Source organism: Centroberyx affinis, unplaced genomic scaffold, assembly GCF_046629955.1.
Source record: "Centroberyx affinis isolate AG114_WGS23_722 - 3 ecotype Tasmania unplaced genomic scaffold, CSIRO-AGI_Caff_v1 ptg001691l_1, whole genome shotgun sequence".
NCBI classification, from domain to species: domain Eukaryota; kingdom Metazoa; phylum Chordata; class Actinopteri; order Beryciformes; family Berycidae; genus Centroberyx; species Centroberyx affinis.
The window spans coordinates 118,860-140,300 of record NW_027280109.1 but is presented as its reverse complement, the minus strand read 5'-3'; the positions used below and the strand labels follow the sequence as shown (position 1 = coordinate 140,300).

The 21,441-nt window shown below is 39.9% G+C and overlaps 1 protein-coding gene across 1 annotated transcript; it reads right to left on the bottom strand.

Moving 5' to 3' along the window:
* Window positions 1-229: 229 nt before the first annotated feature.
* LOC139651627 (myosin-4-like) lies at window positions 230-17,709 on the bottom strand. Its single transcript, XM_071528627.1, has 39 exons — window positions 17,506-17,709; window positions 16,655-16,798; window positions 15,395-15,551; window positions 14,876-14,903; window positions 14,671-14,779; window positions 13,946-14,038; window positions 13,792-13,855; window positions 13,580-13,678; window positions 12,818-12,921; window positions 12,589-12,727; window positions 12,336-12,454; window positions 11,630-11,779; window positions 11,371-11,541; window positions 10,970-11,276; window positions 10,022-10,095; window positions 9,499-9,586; window positions 9,302-9,419; window positions 9,106-9,229; window positions 8,853-8,989; window positions 8,096-8,351; window positions 7,731-7,973; window positions 7,472-7,648; window positions 7,233-7,378; window positions 6,801-6,891; window positions 6,304-6,693; window positions 6,061-6,187; window positions 5,857-5,975; window positions 5,577-5,773; window positions 5,319-5,502; window positions 4,775-4,940; window positions 4,554-4,678; window positions 4,129-4,437; window positions 3,150-3,353; window positions 2,420-2,545; window positions 2,135-2,305; window positions 1,276-1,380; window positions 601-696; window positions 363-494; window positions 230-250 (listed from the first exon to the last, which is right to left on the bottom strand). Exons 1-39 carry the CDS (start codon window positions 17,707-17,709, stop codon window positions 230-232), a joined length of 5,814 nt encoding a protein of 1,937 aa, XP_071384728.1.
* Between the last annotated feature and the right edge of the window lie 3,732 nt (window positions 17,710-21,441).

Here is a 21,441-nt window from a genome sequence, read left to right as displayed (position 1 = left end):
ATGAATCAAGCAGTGATGAATTATTTTGAGATTTTTATTTATATTAAGGCAACATACAACCACTACCACAAAATAAAAGAATGCAGGCAATTCCAAATGCTACTAATCATTTATCATCACTTTATATATAATTGAAGAAATGAATAGCTATTTGGTTAAGAGTATGTTGCATACTACTTCATGCTACAGATACGGCACACTTCATCTTCTTTATGGCAGCCAAGCAAGACTATTCTCCGCTGTCTTTTCCCTGGTAAATGAGAAAGAAAAACAGAAATTATCTGTTAGATTATCAACTAGAGTGAGGTTTCCCTTCAGTAAAAGTTTGTATAAGACACACTGGCAGAAGCTGAGCGACCCACCTTGCCCATGTCGCGACTCTTGACCCTCATCTTGTTGATCTGGGTCTCGGCGATGTCGGCCCGCTCTTCAGCCTCCTCCAGCTCGTGCTGCACCTTCCTCAGCTTTGTCAAATGGGTGTTTGCTTGCTCCTCCTATCAGGTGTCACATAATTGATTAATAAGAATCACTGTCATGTAGCTCTCTAAAGATCAAGTTAAACAATGTTTGAATCTTAGCGTTGACAGAAAAATCACTCACAGCTTCCTCCGCCTGCCTCTTGTACACTTTGACCTTCAGCTGCAGTTTGTCCACCAGATCCTGCAGCCTCATGATGTTTTTCTTATCTTCCTCAGACTGGTTTTCAACAAAAGAAAACAACTATTTTACAAAACATCCTCCAAGTCAAGTCATGTCATTAATGTCAAGTCTCAAGTCTAAATGTAGAACAGCAAGTCAAGTCAGAAGAAATCAAAAGTCCAGTATCAATTTACTATCTTAAAGAAAACTAAATATCTAGGACTTTTCAATGCAATATGGTTTTAGTAGGATAAAAACTTGGTAAGAGCATCATGAGTTTGATTTCTATAATCAGTTTCAGCTTCAATAAATTCAATCATTCCATACAAATTCAGAAAACAGAATTTAAATTCAGTCGTCTGCTGGAACAAATCTCATCACTTTCAATCTAAGTCATTTACACAAACACAAGATCTTTTGTCAAGAGTTTAGAAACCTTTTCAAGTCATCAAAGTACAAGTCCAAGTCAAGTCCAAGTCACCAGAACCCAAATCAAGTCAAGTCTCATATAATATTCTCTACATGCATCAAGTCTCAGGCAATTAAAATTGTGACTCGAGTCTGACGTCTGTCAAATATTCTACATGTATAACTGATGGACCACTACAAGTTCACAGATTTTGTAGTATCTGGTACCTGGTAGGTGAGCTCCTTAATCCTGCGCTCAAATTTGCGCACACCTTTCACGGCATCTGATCCGTGTCTTTGTTCTGTTTCAAGCTCATTCTCCAGCTCTCGCACCTGGAACAGAGCAATGTGAATATTGTCACATAGTTGAAGAAAGTGCTTTAATTCACTCCTATGAGGACAATACAGTACAGGCTTAGTATGACAAAGATTACATGGTTGAATCTGAGCGTTGAAGAAAGTCAATGGTCTCACCTGCCATTTCATTTTCATTTTTATTTGTAAGTTAATTATTTGTAAGTTATTTTCTTCTGTTTCTTAGTGACTCAGTTATATTTGATATAGGTGGTCATCTCACACAAGCCCTACATTTCTTTGGGGTTTTTTTTCAACCACCTGGACAATCTTGTGTTATTCTGTCTATTGCCATTTTATATTTTACTTTCTTGAACAAATAAACTAACCAGAATTTTTAAGAAAAGCTGTGAGGACACACTTTTATATGTTCCTCAAGAAACTGATTACACCCTGTCACCCTATATGGTACCTTGAAAAGAATCTATTGAAATGTTTGTAGCAGTACAACATTGTTTCATACTCAAACATTTATTTCAGAAAAAGCGGTAATATTCTTTCTGACTAAAACAACAGAGGAGCAGGGGGTATTTTTACACTGTCATGAATCACCTTCACAAATTTCAAATGATAAAATGGAAAGGTGGCAGAAAAAATGACAAATGAGGACAATGGAAACCTCTCAGCCTCATAACATCATGCTAATCCTGCCAGTTTTACAAATAACACCCCAGACATGTATTTATACAAAACCCAGAGGGATTCTTTGTGATTTTTCATTACGATGCATTACCCTTGATTCCAGTTTCTGGAGTTGTTTCTTCCCACCCTTCATGGCGAGGTTCTCAGCCTCATCGAGACGCTGCTGCAGGTCTTTCACTGTGGCCTCCAGGTTCTTCTTCATCCTCTCCAGGTGAGCGCTGGTGTCCTGCTCCTTCTTCAGCTCCTCGCCCATCATGGCAGCCTGAGCAATGTCAAAAAACGTTAGCAGGTTGCTGTTTTTGCAGCCGAGAATCAAGCAAGGCCATACAGACTCTTGCATTAGTTAATAAAACCAAACACACACACACACACTTACATCAGTGATCGCCTTTTTTGCTTTCTCTTCAGCATTTCTAGCCTCTTGGTTACTCTCCTCCATCTCACCCTGAATCTGAGCCAGATCAGCCTCCAGCTTTTTCCGACTGTTGATCAGGCTGGTGTTCTGTAAGAGATGCAAAGTATGACATTACAATGCTAATATGACTTTAAAGGTACTATGTGTAGCATCTTTAAACATCAATATGTCAATATCAAATTAATTGTGATAACTTGGTATAATTACCGTAAACAAATGAGGCCATGATGGAGATGATTGGTAGATTGGCCTCTGTCTCACGCCAATGGTATTGTAAGTACAATTATTTCTCAAAATTAAGACTACATTTCCTATAAACCCTGTTGCTTCCTGTCCCCCGTCCCCCTCCCTGGCATCTTTGGCTTTATTGAAGAGGATAAACATGTCGGAAGTGATTTTTCCATCAGCCTTTCACTCATTTCACCAGAAACCCTGAAAGCTTTAGTTCTGTTTGCTCTGGAAGAACAGCGCCCTCTTCCTGTTTTGTGCCGTAAAGCAATATCCCTTCATGCCGTAAAGCAATACAGTGTAGGGACTGGTGGAGACTGCCAATCTTCTGGGCAATGCAATACTCATGTCTCAAAATGAATGTGATAATGATTTATTGATGTTAAAATGCGACATGTAGTACCTTTAAAGTGAAAAGGGATGAAATGATGACATGTATTGACAAGTATTGATCAAGTCGAACCTGTGAGTGAAGGAGCTGCACTCTCTCGCTGGCATCCAACAGCTCCTGCTCGGCTATCTTGCGGCTCCTCTCCGTCTGCTCCAGTGCTCCTCTGATCTCCTCGATTTCAGCCTGCATCAGGTTACTCCTGCGCTCAGACATGGCAACCTGCTCTTTCATGTCATCGTTGTTTCTCAGGGCGTCCTCAAGGTGAATCTGCACTTCCTATAGAACGAAAATATGCATGTGCAGCGTTTCTATGTGTTAATTTAAAGTTAGGGTAACCATCCAGGGCCTCGTATCCCAAAAGCATCTTAAAGCTAAGATGATTGTTTCAACCATCGTTTACGAAGCCTCTTTAGTTTGTGAGGTGTTTTCGAAAAGCACCTTAACACGTTCTTAAAACTGATCGTAGATAACAAATAAAACAACACCCCACCATGTACATCTGCAAGATTCATTGCAACTTTTTAACTTGAAATTTTAAGGTTTTATAGGCTATGTTTATTTATTTATTATTAAGTTTATTTTCATTTTATGTATTTTTTGTCTTTATTTAGCCTAGATTTTAATAATCTCTGTATAAAATGGATGGGTGTAGTGAAATAGCGCTTTAAATAATGTTGTCTCTGTGGCAATTCTAAGCAGATGTAATTCTTTGCTGTGTGAGTTTCATTTTTGTTTAGTATTTCATGTATTTGCACAATGTCCCATAACTTACAGCCATTTTGATTAATCAGTTATTATGAAACCAAGTCAACAAACATTTCAGCACCTGTCAAATGGACAGCGCCACCGCGACTTTATGATACACTTAACTAATGTGAGCACGCTCCCGCTCTAAGTGCTGCTTTGAGAAACGTAGGTAATGAGCAAACCTTCATAGGATCACACTTAAAAATGCTCTTTACCTCTAAGAGTGATCGTTATTGGGAAACAAGGCCTAAAACTGTGTACAAACATTGTTAATTCTGTACATGTTCCCTTATGTGTATCTCACCTTGAGCTGAACCTGTACGTTCTTCAGTTGTTTCTGGGCCTCGGCTGCCTGCCTGTTGCCGTGGCTCAGCTGAATCTCCATCTCGTTCAGGTCTCCCTCCATCTTTTTCTTGACTCTCAGGGCATCATTTCTGCTCCTGACCTCAGCATCCAGATTACTTTGCATGGAGTCGATGACTCTTTGGCTGTTTCTCTTCAGCTGTTCGATCTCTTCCTCCCTCTCGGCGATCTTCTTGTCCACCTCAGACTTCACCTGGTTCAGCTCCAGTTGCGCACGCAGGATCTTGGACTCCTCATGCTCCAGTGAGGCCTGACAACAGAGATGATACACAGTTATAATCACCAGAGATGGGTTAATGTGAAGGTGTCACACACAGTTGCTGAGTTGAGATAGATATATGAGCTAGATATTCGTATTATCTTTACTTCTGCCTCCTCCAAAGCAGTCTGGGCCTCTCCTTTCTCCTGTTCAGCCTGCTTCTTTGATTTCTCAAGCTCATGGATAGTTTTGCCCGTCTCTCCCAGCTGTTCAGTGACATCCATAATTTCCTCTGAAACAAAAGGAAATCTGATAAGGTCCAATCATTTCCTCGCATTATTAACATCTACCATGCACAGCATTAGCTCCGTAAAGGGCCTTGGCGTACGTTGCAGGTTTTTGTTTTCACGTCTGAGGGTCTCTAGTTGTTCCAGCGATTCTTCAAAGGCGTTCTTCATCTTGAAGTTCTCAGTGCCAAGAGAACGCACCTCTTTCAAAGCTGACTCCAGCTCCGCTTGACCCTCCTCGCATTTCTGCTTCCACTCAGTCAAAACCTATTAACATCAATTTTATCATTAAACCATTATCATTAAAAGACATAATTTCACTATAAGCTTGCTAGCTTAGCTTGGCTAAAAAAATATGCCTGAGAGAATTCTGATTCAACTTATTCTCCAACAAGGATGAACGGCAATAAGCCAGCGTAATACTTTATCATCAATTAAGCTATCTGGTACTGAACCACACATAACACTGTGATCAATGCTGTTGAAACAAATCTATCTCTGAATTATCTTGAACTTATGCAATTTGTAGCTCCCAGTTGGTTCTAAGGTATGTGTTTATAATCTATCCCAGAACACCTCCATTACTGCGTCATTCGTATTAGCAATGTTTTTTGAACTCTTAACATTAGGAAAGTCATCCAGAACCTTATCAAAATTTCTCTGCTTCTTGTCCAAGGCAGCAGCGGCAGCATTGGACCTCTCAACATCCATCATCAAGTCCTCCACCTCCCCTTGCAGCCGCTGTTTGGTCTTCTCAAGAGAAGAGCACTTGGAGTTAACGGCCTCCACCGCTTCCTCTGCATCCTGAAGACGCAACGCCAGCTTCTTCCTGTGGGAGAACATGCATCGTAAGACTGCGTAAGAGTCCATCCTGTTTTTAAATGATGTGGAGATCGTTCTTACTTGGCCTCCTCAAGCTCCTCGGTGCGCTGGATGGCATCCGTCTCGTATTTGGTTCTCCACTGAGCCACCTCGCTGTTGGCCTTGGACATGCAGCGCTGCAGCTCAGCTTTGGCCTCCTGTTCCTCCTCATACTGCTCTCTCAACAGCTCACAGTCGTGGCGAGACGACTGCAAACCATGGGCCAGGGCATTCTTCGCCTTGACAGAAAAAGTGTAAAACATTATTGTAAACCTTTAAATTGGAAAAAAACATATTGAGAGTCTCTTTTGTGGGTCTTTACCTTCACTTCCTCCTCATTCAGTCTTTTCAACTCCTCGATCTGCTGAATGGAGGCTTGCTTTCCCCGAGTTAACTGTGACATTAGGGATTCTTTTTCTTCAAGCTGGCGAAACATCTCAGCTGGATGATAAGTATAAAAAAATTTGACAGTGAGTAAGTGTGCCTACTGACTTGATTGTTGCAGATCCGCCAAAGTATTCCTCACCATTTTCTGTCTGCAGCCGAGCTTTCTGACTTGAAAGGTCATTTATCAGTCTTTGATGCTCCTCCTCTTTGGTTTTTACCTCATTCAGTTGATCTTCAAGTGAACGGCACATTTTCTCCAAATTAATCTACACATTGAAAAAAAAAGACAAGATTTATTGCATGTTGTCATAGTTTAAGTATTGTAAATAGAACCTGGAACGGTCAACTGAATATAAAACATAAATTAATCATATCCGCTAACCTTTGACTTGGCCATGGCTTCCATATTGCTCGACAAGTCGTCCACCTCCAGTTTTAACTCGGTCTTCTCCTTCTCCAGTTTCTGCTTGACCCTCTGGAGGTTATCCAGCTGTTCTCCCAGTTCGGAGACGCTGTCCGCATGTTTCTTGCGTAGAGCGGCGGAGGTTGCGTCGTGTTGCAGCGAACACTCCTCCAGGTCCCGGCGAAGTTTCTGAAACTCGGCTTCTCGCTTCTTGTTCATCTCAACCTGAGCGGCGGTGGCTCCTCCGGCCTCCTCCAGCCGCTCACTGATCTCCTCCAGCTCCCTGGAGAGATCAGACCTCTGCTTCTCTACTTTGGCCCGAGAAGAGCGCTCAGCCTCGATTTCCTCTTCTAGCTCCTCAATACGAGCCTACAGATAAGAGATTGCAGCACTGTAATGCTAGAGGTAGAAACTAGTCAAACCAACTTAACTTTGTAAAACTGGCTTGTGTCAAACCCACTGATCAAGTTCTTCACCTGGAGCTCTTTTATTTTCTTCTGTAGCTGTACACCAAGAGCTTGTTCATCTTCAACTTTAGTCTGCAGCTGTGACAACTCAAAGTCTTTCCTGTAAAATAAAGTGAAGCATCATAAAAAAATCAATGCATTCTGAGTTTAGACTTAAAATGTATTTGATTATAAAGAGGATTTCATAGGCAGGTGCGATACAATTCAGAGAAAAGAATAAAGTTAGCAAGGAGGAAAAAAAACAAAAATACACACAAACACAGCAGGTTCAGCAGCAAGCAAAACTACTGTAAGAAAGGGACAAGGCTAGCCTATGATCACACTAAGTTTGTAGTATGATATACATCTGTTTTAGCTTCAAATAGAATTGACGCAGGACTTGAACTCGACATGGATTTAATGTGGAATTTGAACTTCACACAAAAAGAGAGGACTCCTTACTTTTTCAGCTTTTCATCCAGCTGCTGCTTCTCATTCTCCACGTCCATGAGAGACTCCTGGGCCAGTTTCAGATCGCCCTCTAGCTTCCTCTTGGCTCTCTCAAGGTCCATACGGATCTTCTTCTCTTGTTCCAGTGAACCTTCCAGCTAAAAACATGAACCATACTTACATGCATGCGTCTTTTCTAAATAGCACATTAGGTCAGTTTTCATCAGTTAGCCTTATGTACACTAACTCACCTCATCCACCTGCTGTTCTAATTTGCCTTTGGCTTTGGTCAGACAGTTGATTTTGTCCTCCTCTGACTGCAGGTCATCCAGAGTTTGTTGATGGGCTTCCTGCAGGGCTTTCTTCTCTTTGGTCAGTTTGGTAAGGTTGTCATCTTGGCTCATGATTTCTTCAGTGAGATTTTTCACCTGACATTATCATACAGAACTGCTGTTACTATCCTCCTTGAACTTTTGACGATGTTAAGCAATATTCAGTACATAACATTACCTTGTTCTCAATGGCATGTTTCTCCTTCTCCACTTTGGCTAAGGTGAGCTCTAAGTCGTCGATGTCCTTCTTGAGCTCAGAGCATTCGTCCTCCAGCTTCCGCTTCTTGGCGGTCAGCTCGGCATTCACCTCCTCCTCGTCCTCCAGTCGCTCTGTCACCTCCTTCAGCTTCGCCTCCAGCTGGATCTTGCTTTTGATGAGTCCTTCGCATCTCTCCTCTGCATCCATCAGGTTGTCAGATTCCTGATATCAAGATTATGAGCGGATATTGCACAGCTAAGCACTCAGTAAACATCCAATAATAATAATCATGCAGATCGCCTGACTTTGTACTAACTCTTAAAGCTTGCTTTGGGTTAACTTACCGTCTGGACCTGAAGGACAAGATCATTCTTCTCTTGTACGATGGAAACCATTTTCTCCTCAAGTTCTTTCCGCCTGTTTTCTGATTTGGTCAGATCTTCCTTGAGTTTAGTGAAATCCACCTTCATTTGAGCCATTTCCTTCTCAGCCTCAGCACTCTTCAGAAGAGGTTTGAGTTTAAAGTACAACTTCATCCATGGCCAGTGTTTCACATTCATGAATGAGCGGAAGTTGTATTGGATAGTGTAGATGGCCTCCCTAACAAAGTAAGATCAGGATAAGTTTTCACTCACGTACAGCTATATATTATTCTTAAATTTAAAACTTCACTAGGCAACATGTAAATGTAAAAAATAAACCTGTCTTAATAGTCTAAATCACAAATTGGGGCTGCAGCATCCAATTCCCACTAACTGAGACTGAGAAACTCTGATGTCGGGTATAACTGGCTGGAAATCTCACCAGAAGTGATTAATCAAACCTTAAGAGCAAAATACAAAAATGTCTCCTAAACAGCAGTGAGCGAGCACTCCGTCCAGAGAAAGCTGGACTCACCAAAGATGGGTGACCGTGGTTCAATTCCCAACTTCCCGAAGGAAAGTTCTACCGTGAGTCAAATTAAAATTTTTAACGAACGTTTTTCATATTTAACCATGTCCAAAGCCTTTCCCTAACCTTAACCAAGTTGTTTTAGTTTCCTAACCATAACCTTAACGCAAACCTTGCCTAGTGCAGCTTTAAAGCACTAAAGATCTTTACTTTCTGGCCACCATCTTCTGGTATTCCAGCCGGATGACGTAGCCGCGGCACAGAGCCTGAGTGGACGTCACCACCTGGGCCAGGCGCTCGTCTCTCATCTCCTCCAAAGTGCCCAGGAGACCTGCTTTAAAAAACACCTGAAAATACAGTTGATTTGAGCAATTTATTCAATTAGGTTCTTATTCAAGGAAGATGTGATTCCTGATCCCAAGTGTAACCACCATTTAACAAGTGTGCTCAAACAAATGAGAACCTTGGTGTGTCCAAATTTGTACTGTGTGTGATCCACGTCAATCGAGCCCAGCAGCTTCTCTGCAGCTTTCTTGTTATCCATAAACTGTCCCTCGGGAACAGCGCTGGCATTAAGGATCCTGTATCTGTGGGAAGAATAATAGGCCTGAAACTAAGACCTGACACTGAGCAATATTCAAATTTAAACCTATATTTACCTCTGCTTGAAGTCCCCATAGAGGATTCTGCTTGGAAATCCCTTCCTACAGATCCTGATGCCCTCCAGCACACCGTTGCAGCGCAGCTGGTGGATAACCAGTTGGTTTTCCATAACACCTATGATGAAGGCGAAAATAACTCTGAGCTGTATGCTTTTACAGGATATGTTTTGCAACGAGGGGATTATCAAACCTACCAGGTGTTTTTGTCTCGTTTGGTATCAAGCACCGCACAAAGTGAGGATGAGTGGTTCTCAGATTGGTCATGAGCTTGCCAAGGTTCTCCTGGAAAAAACAAAAGAATATATGTGACTGACTGAATTTCATTTAGTTTTCAGAGGTCTGAGTGTTTACTAGTTTTAGTTTAATTTCTTGTATTCAGAAATGTTTATGTTTTTTTGCTTAGTTTAACTTTAGTATATTGTCAGTGAGGGCAAAGTAGAAGTATACACTGTTTTATAAACATGCATAGTATCTATCAAGATATGTGGGTCTTATTCATTTCAGAGTTCTTTCTTATATGTCAGACTGGGAAATATTTGAATTTTATTCCATTTAGTTTTGGAGGAAGAGATTATGATTTAAGTACCCATTTAGTTTTTTATGCCTAGTTTTGCTATTAGTTACTTTGTTACAATTTTCAAGTGTTTTAAATGTTGTGGTTTCAGATTTCTGACCTCAATATGAGATCAACTGTCAAAAATTGCATTAGCACCTTACCCTGAACAGCGCTGACACAGTTTGGAAAGATGCTCCCTTCTTCTTGGCTCCTTTCTTGGTACCACCTGCAGCTTCTGCAGTGATAATGTAATAAAAAAGGAAGGAAACTTCAGGAATGACTGTATTGTCAATTACAAAGAAACTATAGCTAAAGTAGTATTTCTCTTTGGTAGATCATTTTCACTTTTTGGAACGTATACCTCCGTATGACTCTATGAACAGTTAGCTTGTAATGTTGGCAGACCTGATTAACTGAAGTCACCACCATTTACTTTGCTTTCATTTCATTCAGTGTGTTACAATTAGACCAATATTAGACCAATATATGAGTTTGCCAATGTATGGGGCCGATATTGGCCTTCTATTAAATATCATCGGCCAGTCAATGTCCTCCACCTCTGACATGATGGAGGTTCCTCCCTGACCACAGCTCCATATAAAGACTGTAAAACATGCAAGGAAATTTTATATTCTTTTGATATTCTTATATCACATTTTATTTTATTTGTTTTTTAATCAATATATAAAGTTTTTTGTAAATGAATTCTTCATTTAAAGGCAGTTAGCCAGTGGGAGTTTCTCCTGTCATTGAATCAGTGGGGTGGGACTCCCTGCCTTTCATTATTATAGGTTTCAATGGAGAGTTTTTGTTTTGTTTGATGGTCTAAATGCTGTTTCAGAAGCTTTTACACCTCGACAATAATACAATTTTGGGTGGAAACACTGGATACCTTTAATTTTTTGGCATGAAAATGGAAAGGGATTGAATTCATCAGCAATCGGCAGCTTCAAAAACCCATATTAGTTGAACCCAGTGTAAAAATGCTCTGCCAAAGTGACATATCGCTTTAGTGTATTTGTCTATTACACTAGTTTAGTTTATAGATACATTTCAGCCAAGTATTCTTGATAGGTGATCTGAATTGAGACTGTAAAACGCTTCTTTACCATCTGCTGCAGAGAAGCTTGCGTACAGCATCGCCAGGAATTTGACCGACGACTTCTGGTAGAGCTGCACCACAGACTCGTTCAGCGGGTCTTTGTTCTTCTCCAGCCAGCCGCTGATGTTGTAGTCCACTGTGCCGGCATAGTGCACCAGGGAGAAGTGAGCCTCGGGTTTGCCTTTGACAACCTTGGGCTTCAGGAAGCAGCTGTTCTTGCCAAGATGCTGGTCGTAGAGTTTGTTCTTGAAAGAAGTGTCTGTTGATTTCGGAAACATGCACTCCTCCTCCAGGATGGAGAAGATGCCCATCGGCTGGGGAACAAGCAATTAGTATTATTGATTATTATCATCAGAATTGCAGGATCAGTTTTAAGTGAGTCTAGCTGCAATATTTTGAATAATATACCTTCTCAATGAGCTCAATGCAGGCTGCCAAGTCCATGCCAAAATCAATGAACTCCCAGTCAATCCCTTCCTTCTTGTATTCTTCTTGCTCCAGCACAAACATGTGGTGGTTGAAAAACTGTTGCAGTTTCTCGTTGGTGAAGTTGATGCAGAGCTGCTCCAGCGTATTGAACTGAAGACGTATATTCAGTATTAGGATAAACATTCATTATTCAACATGCCATGAAGACGTGAGCGATACATATAACTTCAGCACGTACATCAAAGATCTCAAAGCCAGCAATATCCAGAACCCCAATGAAGTGTTGTCGGGGTTGTTTTGTGTCCAGCTGCTGGTTGATTCGCACCACCATCCACAGAAACATCTTCTCATACACTGATTTAGCAAGAGCGCCAATAGCGTTGTACACCTAGAAGGCAAGGCAAGGCAAGGCAAGGCAAGGCAAGGCAGCTTTATTTGTATAGCACATTTCATACACTGGGGCAATTCAAAGTGCTTTACAGGGTGATAAAAATACAGTAAAGGTAAAAAGTGCAAAAATACAGACAAGAGATACAAAAGATAAAATACTTAAAAGTAAACTAGTGCAGTTCAAATCAAATGAGATAGAAAGATGAAAGAACACAACAAATACAGCAAATACTTCCACTTTTAGATGCACATTGTGAGTGAACCCATATGTTTTTCTGTAATTTTCTTTTCCCCTTCCTGATTCTACTCTTGATCTGATATTTACGTCAGATCTCACTGCCTAAGGCAGACGAGAATCATAGATTCTCCTCTTGGTCAAAAACCTCACCATCCAGAGATGGATGAGAATCATACAGGGTAAAGCTCTGTCCCCCCCACATATAGTGTTCACTCATGCGCAAGTAAGAAGGAAGGAAAGTTAAAGAGTTGTTTCATCACATTATAACTAAGCAGGAGAAATGTGTGGGATAATATTTAATTGTTAGTCATCTTGCCTGCTGAACATTTTGTCCTTTGGTGACGTACTCATTTCCAACCTTTACTCTGGGATAACAGAGATTTTTGAGCAGGTCAGCAGAGTTCAGGCCCATAAGATACGCTGCTTTATCAGCTTCTGCACACAGTACAACACAGGGAGAAAAGGCACATAATCATAAACAATATATCTAATCATATTAGCTTAAATACTTATTTCATTTTAAAAAATCACTTTACAAGCCAACAGTAAACCTCAGAGATGATCCTCACCCTCGGTGCCGTCGGGCTCCGCCTGCTCCTCCCGCTGCTTCTGCTTGAACTTCATGTTCCCATAATGCATCACGGCACCAGTCAGCTTGTAGATGCCCACTTTCTCATCAGCACTGAAGCCCAGAATATCGATGGCTTCCTGTTTCATAAAAAAAACCAAAAGATATGTCAAATGTAAATCGATCAAAAAGACAGCGCCGGCTTATGTGATTTCGCTGAGTCGACTCACATCCGTAGCGATTAACTCCTCAGCGTCGTCAATACTTTTAACACTGATTTCCCCGTGGCTGATGAAGGCAAAGTCATAGGGGTTGGTGGTGATGAGAAGCATATCTGAAGTGGGTGAAATCAAGTCAGGTTAGAATAGGTTCGGATGTGTGTCTACAACTGTGTGTGAGAGAGAAAGAGGCCATTAATTACACAGTAATGACTGGAAATAACTAAGTAAAATAGATGTAATAACTAGTTATAGCATTAGAATGACTGGTATTAAGATGCTTTTACCTGTAACTGTATGAGATAAGTGGCTCACACACTAACTAACACACACGTTTGAAACCAAAGGATAAACAAGTTCAAAAAGGAAGAAACACACTGTCTGCATTGATTTATCTTCCATTCATTACAGAAAGTGACGACACCTGTGCAGAAACAATGTTTTTTCATGAGGTTTTCATTTGCTCATAATGTAGAATACATACAATAATACATAATATATTTTAGAAAAGACATACTAGTACTGACTATGTACAATATTCACATAGGTATACAAACCTACTCTGTACCAACTCTGCATAAATAACAGAAAACAACAAAAACCCCATTACTCAGTTACCAGTCATTCTAATGCTGTAACTAGTTATTACATCTATTTCTCTAGGATATTACTTAGTTATTTCCAGTCATTACTACGTCATTAATAAAGGGTTACCAGAAAGGGAAAAAGAAAGATGGAATAAGACAAAAAAAAAAAAAAGATGCATCAGATTACCAATGAGTTCAGGCTTCTTGTTGCAAGTAAGCTGATAAAAGATGTGGTAGCTCCTCTCTGATCCCAACTGAAATGTCACTCTTGATTTCTCCAGCAGATCTTTCAAAGAGACAAGGCAAAATTAACATGATCTATAAACCAAAAAGAAAATCACCATTATTTATTTCACGCAAGATACAATACAGCAAAACATGTGCACAAGTCAAACTTACATGTTTCAATATCCGCAGATGCCAGTTTACCAGTTGTGCCAAAGTGTATTCGAATGAATTTACCCTATTCAATGCAAAAAAATGATCTTACTGTCTGTGTTGTACAAATTCCTGATAAATCAATTTGAAAATGAAGAACCTCAGGCTGACTTACAAAGCGAGAAGAGTTGTCGTTCCTCGCGGTCTTGGCATTCCCGAAGGCCTCCAGCAGAGGGTTTGCCTGGATGATCTGATCCTCCAGCGTCCCCTGGGGAAGAGCAGGGGAATCTGTCTGACACACACTGACTCCAGTCTCAAATTACTGACTGACTGACAAGTCAACTTTGCTCGAGTCCTAAGTCAGTCTCAAGTCTTGAGGCACAAGTCAAGTCCCAAGTCTAAATCTAGAACACGTCAAGTCAGAACAAATCAAGAGTCCAGGATCAATTTAATATCTTAAAGAAAACTAAATATCTAGGACGTTTCAATGCAATATGGTTTTAATAGGATAAAAACTTGGTAAGAGCATCATGAGTTTGATTTCTATAATCAGTTTCAACTTCAGTAAATTCAGTCATTCCATACAAATTCATAAAACAGAATTTAAATTCAGTCGTCTGCTGGAACAAATCTCATCACTTTCAATCTAAAGTCATTTACACAAACACAAGATCTCAAGTCAAGACTTTAGAAACCTTTTCAAGTCGTCAAAGTACAAGGCAAAGTCAAGTCCCAAGTCACCAGAGCCCAAGTCAAGTCTCAAGTCTTCTCTTCATGCACCAAGTGAAGTCTCAAGCAATTAAAATTGTGACTCGAGTCCAAGTCATGTGACTCCAGTCCCCACCACTGACTGGCAGCACTGCCTGTCAAAACACAGTCTGATGAAAGACCCGGTCCTACCTTCATTTTGCTGTTCGTCTCCTTCTTCTTGTCTCCAGCTACTGCGATTGTCGCAAAGTACTGAATGACGCGTTTAGTGTTGACGGTCTTTCCTGCACCGGATTCTCCACTAGCCAAAAAAAACAAAAATCACACATTTCAACTTGTGACAGTTTCATCAGAGTCAGTCAATAGGCCCAGATTAAGAAATCATCGCTACACTTACGTGATGAGAATAGACTGATTTTCACGATCTGGGAAACAAAAGAGAAGACAGTGACTAAACATCAAACTATTGAATCACAGTGATTCACCGCTCACTTATCAACTGCTGCCTCTTCCCAATTACACATCACCCCCAACATTTGGATTTCTATTTGCACTATAAAGACCAGGAGCGTCTGCTGCTATATTGAATTCTGCTATTCAATTATTGACTGTTGAACTATCTACTGGCACATATTAGGCATTCTTTGCACACTTTTCTTTTAGCATTACTATTTAGCATTCATAGTCATTTATATATTTTAGTTCATTTTAACATTACATTCATGCAAGTTATACTAGTTACATACTGTATGTACATAGTATATCATATTTTATTCTCTTACTTTCTCGTTTTAGTTTGTTCAGGCATCAGAGAAGACCGCAAACTAAGAATTTAATTGTCATGGGCAACTTGTTTTCTCTGCATATGACAATAAAAGAACTTTAACTTGAACTTGATTTTGTTGTGCTGACATACCAGTGAGCATGAACTGGTAGGCGTTATCAGACAGGGCGAAGATGTGAGGAGGAACCTCCATCCTCTTCTTCCCCCGGTAGGCCTGCACCACCTCGGGGTTGTAGACTGGAAGCCACTTGTAGGGATTCACAGTGACACAGAAGAGCCCCGAGTAGGTCTTCATGGAGAGGAAAGACAGAAGGATGCATTTATAAAACACAAGTGAAGAAATGTGCGTGAAGCAGTGAGGAATGGATTTTTTTACATGATATTTCATACAGGACCGACATCATGGAGTAAGCCTAGCCACAGATTAAAAAGGACTTTTACACAGGACAAAGTCACCTTTCACACACAAGGCTTAAAGTGTTTTTTTAAATAGCTTTTTTAAGTGTATCAATCATGAGATTTTTGAATGGTAGGACTCGCCACTTTGCCACTTTCAGATCCCACTCTAACTCAACAGGCAGCTCCATTTCGCTCCATTTTACAAACAATATAAATGTAAGCAAACCCTGCAGACTCTGCTGACACTTTCAAAATGCAGCTAAAGACTCATCTGTTCAGACTGGCCTTTGTTTAGCTTCCGTATCTGTAATTCAGTGTTTTTATGCCTCTGTTCTGGTCTTATTTTAACTATTTTACTCTGTGTGAGGCACTTTTGCTCTGTGAAAGGTGGTATATAAATAAACTTTAGTTACTTTACTGCTTCACAACCTTTTTAAATCTTCAGATGTCACATACTCAGTTCTTGTATCAACAGCTCAGTCATTTTAACAATGTACTCAATCCATTAAATCAAAGCATGAACGAAGCCCACTCTGGAGACAGAGGCTCCACAGGGGGCGCCATAGTCCAGTTCCTGACTGGGCCTTTAAATGAAGCCAGCAGCAGATTTAACTTCAACACAAATGGCAGAGATGGGGGAAGGCTCTTGGGCAGTGACAATAATCAGCACCGTGTACATGCAAATTAATATAATAAGAATCTGAATCTGAATCGTCCAATAACAAGATATGTGTGTTTCAAGGGTACATTCATATTTCACTATTTTTCAAGTGTCAAAACAGAAATGTGATTTTTTTTTATTTTTTATTATTACTTTTTTTTTCTTCTGCTGTCTAATGTTTTCTGCAATTGGATGGTTTTGGTATCTTATTCTAATTTAAATTAAACATATTATTCTAATTACAATGAAACATAAAAATACTTCTAAGTCCATCATCTGATGTATATGAGCTGTGTCTGTCTAACTGGCTCCATGCTCCTTGACTGACTTACATAGATCATCCATGCTGCGTAGCGCTCTTTGAGGTTGAACAGCACCGCCGGCTCATGCAGGTGGGTCATCATCACCATGTCCTCGATCTTATCAAACTTGGGCGGGTTCATGGGGAACACCTGCTGCTCCTTGACAGTTAAAGTCTGGGAAACACAAACAGAGCAACTTGTTTCAAGAATTTTGTAGAATCAAGTGTCGTTTTCTTGATAGTAGTGCAGTGATCTGCCTTATTCCTGAAAAGATTCCTGAAACAAGTGAAGCTGCATTGGAAGCAAGTTGTTTTCTTGTTTTAAGAAAAATAAGATTTGAAGGCTGGATATGAGACTAAATGACTTGTTAAGATGGATGTTTTTTGCACTGTAAGGTTGATACCAATACTGTTAATTTTAGGTTGTAGCTGCAAATAGCCAATATTTTGTGCCAATATTCAATATCTTTAAATATGACAATTTTCAAGCCTAAAAAATCCTCCAAAATTACAAGGATTCAGATATCCCCCCAGAATTTGATTCTTGTCAGGGTGGAACAGGCCTCTCAAACAGCTTTTAGACCATCATGGAACACTAAAACTATTCATTGAAGTGCAAACTAATGAAATTCTTAGGTGTGAGGCAGGTTTCACTGCAGGTTTTACAGACTGAAACCCCTGAAGCTGTAAAATCCTCCCACACCACACTGGAATGGTTTCTCTGGTCAGCTATGTGAAATAAAAAAGTAATAAAAACATTCACTAGCTGTGGTCTGACAGGAACCTCCATCATACTGAAAGAGAGCAACTGACCAATATCCAATTTTTAATTAAAAGCCAATATCAGTCCGATCTATCAGCCTCACCCTCCAGCACACCTACTCTGTCATCCAGAGTCTTGACGGTGGCTTTGCCGTCCGCCCTCTCCTGGATCTCAGCCTTCACATACAGCTCCTTCTCCTCGCTGACGAAGCAAGCCGTCTTGCTGTCGAAGGGACGAGACTGAGCCTCGATCCGCTCCTTCTCCGACTTCCGCAGGTACTGGGCAGCCGGCCCGAAGATCGCCATTTCCCCATCTGTGCTCATCTTCTCTTCCTGAGACAAAGAGAGAAAGCACCTTCAGCGTCTCCTCAGCTCCTTGTGTGTACGGTGGATGTTGTTTGAAATGTGATGCAGCATGTCTTTAAACTCACCTCTAAATACTGGAATAGCAAAAGTGGTCAGAAGTTTGAACCATCCACAAAAACCTATGAGAGCAGTTGGTCAAAAGTTGCGAATACACAATGTCTCATCCTGTACCAAGACATAAAAAACAAAAAAGCATAACTGTTACCATGCACTGACGGGTCGTGGGCTTACCTTGTTGATTATGCTGGGACAGTAAACATTGCCAGTTGCAGCAGCCCTTTTTATATCACACCATTGTCCTTGGTGCGAAGCCTTCCTTCTTTACATGGGCATGCACTGGTTGAGTTACACGAACCTGTTGCTCATCATGGATAAGTTCATTAAGATGCAGTAGAGTTATATTTAGCGTTTGACGCCATAAAATGTCACATTTGAAGTCAATGGAGCGCATAGCAACACTGCATTATATATATGAAAAAAAGAGAGTAGAAAAGGATTCTACACTAAAATTCTGTTAATTTATTTATATGTTTGAACTTTATAGTAGATGGGATTGTGTGATACATTTATGACTGGGCAACAGGTGAGAAGGATGATCAAAAAACAATGTATACAAGGTACACAGTGCCTGATAGTAGAACCGACTCTACCAGCGATATTGACCACTGCAATTTCCAATGTAATTCGTGTTTTTTTCTCTCCATATATTCTGTCCCTTCTCCACATATTCCTGAACAATAAATCAAATTGTAATCTGCATTCTTGGAGAAAATCTCACCTTGTATTCAATTATATAAAATTCCAAACATTAAAGGATAAGGCTGGTGTTTTTTAATGCATTGCTTACCATCAACAAATCTTATGAAAATAACAAAATCAACAATGCGTTTGCTCTACTCCCATTACTTTCTGACTTCCCACGTACCGTTTTTACCCGTCAACCCGGAAGTCATTGGCTCCAATTGTAAGCTAAAAACCTTGAACTACAGCTCACAAAGACATAGTTTCAATTTTAAAAATTGCTAACTGTTACCACGAAAAGTCAGGCTGTTGTAGTTATTATCAAATCAAATTCAAATGGGAACAAATTCTTCATTATGCTGGGGACTGTTTTCGCGGAACTACTTTCCTGAGATCGCAAACGTGTTTACAGCCGGTTTAAAATCATTGCTGATTTTGTTATTTTCATAGGATTTGTTGACGGTAAGCAATGCATTAAAAAACACCAGCCTTATCCTTTAATGTCATGCCCCCGCTAAAATATTTGTTTACATATCTGTTTATACTTCCACACTGTATTACAAAGAAAAGTGCATTGTGATTTCCGTCATTCCCATAGCTCTACTTACAGTAACAAGCTAATTAGCCAGCTTCAATATGTATTTCCATGCACATCCTGCAAATTGAAAAAGATCAACCTCCACTGTATTGCTATTAACAGAACTGACACGATGCCACAGGTTATTTAAACAACATCTATAAGATCCCACCAAAGACAACAGTTCATACAGCCCTGCATATCTCTATAGAAGTAGGCTAAATATTCCCCTTAAATACCCAACATGTTTTGAGTGCCTTACAACTGCTATTTTGGTGGATATAGATAACTAGTGTGATTAGTGTCCGGACACGAACAGGCAGACAACCTTTAAAAGGGGATTTGAAGAGGATTGATTATATTCTTTTTAAAGGATTATTGCAGGCAGCTGGGACGGAAATACGGGCCATCAAAGCCTGAGTGGGATACAGTTGTTTTAACAATGAGAGCGTGGCGACCGTCCAGTCCAAACAGCACAGTGCATTATGAGAACTGTATTGTTATTCATCTGTGAGTCTTTTGTCTGTCTATTGTTTCTGGCTCGTGTTTTGGACAAAGCTTTTGCTGAAGGTTATCAAGACATTTAAGTGTAATGTCACAGCAAGGTGAGGGACGGGACGGGATTTGAACGCAGCATCAGAGTGGCTTTGCCAGCAGGGGTTAGGTTTCACTTTGATTGCACATTTGATATCTGATGGACAACAAACGTCTTGATGCATCAGACGGACTCTTTGAACTTCATTGTATCACCATGCACGTCCTTCCAAAGTGTTTGTCAAACCAGGCAACACCAAGGAGCCTAAGATAAGATAAGATAAGATAAGATAAGATAACATAAGATAAGATAAGATAAGATAAGATCGCACTTTTTTAATCTCCTGGGGGAAATTCAGGCGCCACAGCAGCAATTGGCGGACAATGCCAAGGAAGTCAGTATGTGTCAGGAAGTACAGGAAGGTAATAAAAGAAAATTGGTAAATAAAATAAAGTTAATGTACATAATATACAACAATAGAGACCCTTACAGAAAAACCACATGTGGAAATCACATGTGGAAAACCACATGAGAGTGTTCCCACATGTGATATTGAACCACAGGTGGTTTTTGGACACGTGTTTTGGTTTTTCACATGTGATTCAAACCACATGTGAATATTAAGTGCAAATAATAAATGCAAGTAATAAATGCAGTCCATGGATATATATGGATATATTCCAGAGGTATGTAGTATCCGTGTCCAACATGAAGAGCTTTTTAAAGCCTTTTCCTCCAGCATCACATCAAAGGTTTGTCATCTGTAGGTAAAGGGGGTTTTCAGGTTACAGAAGAGGGCTGGTGACTGGAAAGTTGCCCTACACCAGCTGTTTAGGTTTTTAGGTTTTTCTTTATTTGCACCATAAAAAAGAACAATGAAGACAATGCAAAACAAAGGGAAACAAAAAGGCATGTGCCAAAGAGGTTTGAAAAGGTTTGAAAAAAATACACACAAATTGATGTTTTTTTCCTATTAGTGGAGGTCAAAATGTTTTTATACAGCAAATGGTTTGGCTTCTTTTTCAAATACAATAAAAGTATTTTTTTTAATTATTATTATTCCTGAATTTGCATGACATGTTGCCAGTGAGATAAGAAGGTTAATTAAGTAATGTTCATTTCATTTCCCTTCCTGATACAATAAAAGCCAAAGAACATTTCTGTGAGCAACAAAGAAAAACAGTGTTCAGATGTTCAATTATGAATAAAATTCTTTCCTGAAGGCTTGGGTGAGTGGATGCAAAAACAATGGTATCATAAAATATCATGAAATATATGTTTCCAGTTGTTGAGGTCGGTTTTTCTATTGTACGTTTTCAACGTATTGTCCCAGTAAGAATTCAAGTTTCACATGGGTCAAGACATAACATACAAGTAGGTTGAGGTTGAGGTTTTCACAGTATTTTAGACCATCAAGTACTGTATAGAAAAACAGGATCACTCGCACATCCAGTGTTCTTTGTGCAGGTGTGTAGGAATATAGAGTAGGATGAGGAAATTCCCGGAAATTTTTGAAATTACAATGATTCCACATATACTGTATATAGTTGAAGCATCTCTCCTCCCCTGCGCTCAGCTGACAGCACTGATTTCATTAAAGGGGTTAAAGGGGAAGAGGATGAAGGCCAAGCCATGCAGTCTCACTCTGGAATGTATCCCATACACAACTAAAAGTTTGTTATATAAATTTGTTTTTTAAAACCATCTACAATCACTAAATAAATACAAACACAGACATAGATTGCCAAAGAATGAAAACATCATCCAGAAAATGAATTTCATCAGTGTTTCTATGTGATACTGCATGTTTTATGTCGTCATATGTGTTTTTATACTT